Genomic DNA, 4,101 nt, shown 5'->3' on the forward strand with positions numbered 1-4,101 from the left:
GGCGACGCCGAGCAAGCTCCTGAGCCGGCAGCCGGGTTCCCGGGAGGGGCTCTCAGTTCTCCCGGTTCCAACGCACAGCTCTGAAGTGCGGAGGCCCACGATGTAGCTGGCCAGGAAAGGGGCCGACGCTTCCGTGTAGAGGAGATCTCAATTCGCCGGCCGGGGACACTGAAGTCTCGGGCTCCTAAGCCAGCCTTGCGAAGGCAGTCTCTCACTTTGCCACTTTCTCGGTAGCCGTTTCTGTTGTCCCTGGGTTGGAGGCTCAGCGTTCGCTGTCCCTGGGCTCCAGCCCTTTTAAAGACAGTAACGTTGTAGGAAATCAGATTAGCCAGGGAGGTAGGGAAGGGGCCGGGTAGGCCGGGTGGGCCAGGTAGCCAGGCAGGAGAAAGATTCCTTTTTTTTTTTTTTAAGACAGGGTCTCACCGTGTCACGAGGCTGGAGTGCAGTGGCGTGATCTTGCTCACGGGAACCTCCGCCTCCCGGGTTCAAGGGATTCTCCTGCCTCAGGCTCCTGTGTAGCTGGGATTACAGGCGCCCATCACCACGCCCCGCTAATTTTTGTATTTTTAGCAGAGACGGGGTTTCGCCATGTTAGCCAAACTCCTGACCTCGAGTGATCCGCTAACCTCGGCCTCCCAAAGTGCTGGAATTAGAGGCGTGAGCCACCGCGCCCAGCCCTCTTTTTTTGTTTGTTTTTCATCCTACAACTCTGTAAAATCATCTCTGTAGAATCAAGCTCCTTCAGTGACCAAGGTGGCGTGATTGAAATTAACCGGGGACAAAGTCGCCAGCTATAGTTGGGGAACACCGAATTGAATATTTCAGCCAGGATTTGCAGGGAAAGAAATCTCTCAACTAATGGGTTTCCGGATAATTGTGTGAGATTCAGGACTTCCATTCTCAAAGCTTAACTGGAGGCAGAGAACTGGGGACGTAGCAGGAGAGAAAAAAACACAAATGACAGTAATTTATCCACAGCCCTGAGAACTTGAGGGAAAGTTCCTGGGGGGTCTGGTGCCTCTTTTTCAGACAGGCACTGGAAATAAGATTAACTCTCATGGCATAGTGTGAAGGCAGCAGAAGTGCCCAGAGTTCACTCTCTCCTGGCGCTTGCCGTTCCAGCCCCGCGCCCTGGAGACCTTGGATCCAGACACCTGGAGATGCTGAGCTGACCAGAACGGGAAGGCCGGTAAGGTTCAGTACGGGCGTTGTAGGTAACCCCTCCAGCCAGAAAGTGGCACCGTCTTTTAAAATAAAGGGACTGTGTCCCTCCTGCGCAGGGCCCTCCCTTGGCCGTCTAACCCAGGAGCGCCTCGGGGTCTGGGAGTTGGAACCTGAATGTGTAAGGTGTTAATCAGACCTGAGTCGCATTATAGATTGGGCTCCTGGTAGCTTCTCCTTCCTAAAAAAGCAAACCCACTATAAAAGCATAGTCATAGTCGGGGCGCAGTGGCTCGGGCCTGTAATCTCAGCATTTTGGGAGGCCGAAGCGGGTGGATAACCTGAGGTCAGGAGTTCGTGGCGAAACCCTGTCTCTACTAAAAATACAAACATTAGCCGGGCGTGGTGGTGCACACCTGTAATCCCAGCTACTCTGGAGGCTGAGGCGGGAGAATCGTTAGAATCCGGGAGGCGGAGGTTACAGGGAGCCGAGATCGCGCCACTGCACTCCAGTGTGAACCCCGGATCCACAGCAGAGCTCCCGAGCTCGACGGCGACGCCGAGCAAGCTCCTGAGCCGGCAGCCGGGTTCCCGGGAGGGGCTCTCAGTTCTCCCGGTTCCAACGCACAGCTCTGAAGTGCGGAGGCGCACGATGTAGCTGGCGAATTGAGATCTCCTCTACACGGGCGACAGAGCAAGGCTCATCTCAAAAAAAAAAAAGAAAGTATAGTTGTTTCATGGGAATTATAAGGGATGTTCTCCGTGTTGGGGTTTCTTCTGCAAAGCAACAGGTCGGGAGGGGAGGGGAGAAGGCTGCCACTATCCCTTGCCTTAGAGAAAAGCTGAGTGCACCATTAGCGTTGGGCCGGTGCCACAGAGCAAATAGGACTGAGCCCCGTCTGAGGTGCCCAGAGTTGCTGTTAAAAGCCCCCCACCCAGCGTCTGGCCCTTTCTGAAGCACTTTCAGCCCCGTCAAGCACTCCTGGGGTATCTCATGTTGTCTGAGCAAATACACTCAAGCAGAGGGCTTTGTGGGCAAGATTAATTACCTCGACCATTCTTTTGTTACTCTGCATCGGTAACTCAGTTGCTTTATACTTACTGATGTAATGACTTGCTTTCATAGAATTTACCTTTCCTTTGTTATATTTTAAAATATAAATTGATGACTTTTATTTAAATTTTTTTCATGACTCTTAAAACACTGAAGAATTAGGCTGGGAAAGACGATGTATTTAATGTACATAACACGTGTTATGTGGCCTAACGTGCAGTTATTTGTAATGTGGTAAAAAAACTTGAGTGTGGGAAAACAGACCACCGTATTTTGATATTTGCACCATTTTATTAAATTAATTTGAATATTGGGAATTTTAATTTACTTCAAAGAAGGAAGCAGATAAATCAATTAACAAGAGATATGATTTTTAGTCTCCAATTTTTTATACATATAATATCTAAATAATGTAAAATAATTCCTTCTTTTGCATTCAAACTTAGTTCTTCAACATAAAATTTAAAGGTGCTTGTGTGAAAATACAGATGTTTACAATTATCCAGTTTTCTTTTAAATGAAATGGATGTGGAACCTATTAGTTGTTTGCAAGAATAAAAATACGATACCACGCTTCCTAAGTAAGACGGATGGTTTTGGGTTTTGTTTTCTGTTATGATAAGGACGTCTGTGAGACAAATTTACTTGCAGAGAAATGTTGAACTTTAGTAACTTTTTCACTGATCGGCAGGTAGTCTGTCACGCTGAAGTAGTTCTGTCCAGGGATGTGGGGGCTGTAGAGCCCGCCACGCCCCTCTCCCAACCCGGGGTACTCTCTTTGCAGGGCCCAGCTGGTTGCTCAGAGCGGCCAGCGCCAGTCTGTGCTCTGGTACTGTGCACCGCGTTGGGTTGCCTGCAGCCCAGCTACTAGAGCTGCCTAGCGCGGGGAAGGAACGCTTCTTGCTCAACAGCGCCCTCGCCCGACAAAGCAGGATAATTCCCCAGCTCCCAAGCCCTCTTCTGTATTTCTCAAAAATGCCATTGGCTGGAGTGGCGGTGAGGAGTGCTAACGCCTGGTGACCTGTACCAGGGCTCCTGGCAAGCAAAGCAAAACTAGAATAAAACCTCAAGTAGGCCAGGCGCGTGGCTCACCCCTGTAATCTCGGCACTTTGGGAGGCCCAGGCGTTCGGATCATCTGAGGTCAGGAGTTTAACCTGACGAACATGGTGAAACCCCATCTCCACTAAAAATACAAAAGTTAGCCAGGTGGTGGTGGCCTGCGCCTATAATCCCAGCTACTCAGGAGGCTGAGACAGGAGGATCGCTTGAACCTGGGAGGCAGAGGTTGCAGTGAGCTGAAATGGAGACACTGCAGTCCAGTGTGGGCGACAGAATGAGACCCTGTCTCAAAAACAAAAACGACAACAACAAAAAACCCCCAAAAATTCCTCAAGTAGAAGGAAGGCCTCAAGGCCCTGTGGTCTGAGCAGCAGGGTCACCCTCACCCACTTCATGCCCCTACAACCCCTAGGGCCCTATCTCCCTCCCCTGCCTGCACCTTTTTTGATCTCTGTTGCGTTTCCCTCCTGGCCACTTGCGGGCACTGCCAGGGAGGCAGTTTCCTGGAAAACATCAGGGACTGTTTGTTCTCCTGGGCCTGTCCTATCTGCCAGGCTCCCACACCTTAGCCCTAGGCCAGTCAGAGACTCAAACGGGAAGGAAAGGGCTGACCCCCACTGAAAGCCTCTCTGCACCTGTCGGTCCTCGGGCTCATAGGAAAACACAGTGGCACATACCTTAAACACAGTGCTTGCCTTGTGCACATTTCTGTTCTCGCGTTTCATTATAAGATGTGAATATTTGGACATTTCCCTCACTGAACAAAGGATCCTTTTGGAAAACAATCAGGATATTTGTGGTACACTTTTTTTTTTTTTTTTTTTTT

General features: G+C 50.1%; 1 protein-coding gene across 1 annotated transcript in view; it reads left to right on the top strand.

Moving 5' to 3' along the window:
- Positions 1–4,101, top strand: part of RIPPLY3 (ripply transcriptional repressor 3) — a 23,176-nt gene that overhangs the window by 10,633 nt on the left and 8,442 nt on the right. Inside the window, 1 exon segment of the mRNA XM_011954214.1 lies at positions 1,123–1,189. Within this exon segment, the coding sequence (XP_011809604.1) occupies positions 1,123–1,189 (67 nt within the window).

The sequence above is a fragment of the Colobus angolensis genome, unplaced genomic scaffold (genome assembly GCF_000951035.1).
Source record: "Colobus angolensis palliatus isolate OR3802 unplaced genomic scaffold, Cang.pa_1.0 Scaffold38, whole genome shotgun sequence".
Taxonomy (NCBI): domain Eukaryota; kingdom Metazoa; phylum Chordata; class Mammalia; order Primates; family Cercopithecidae; genus Colobus; species Colobus angolensis.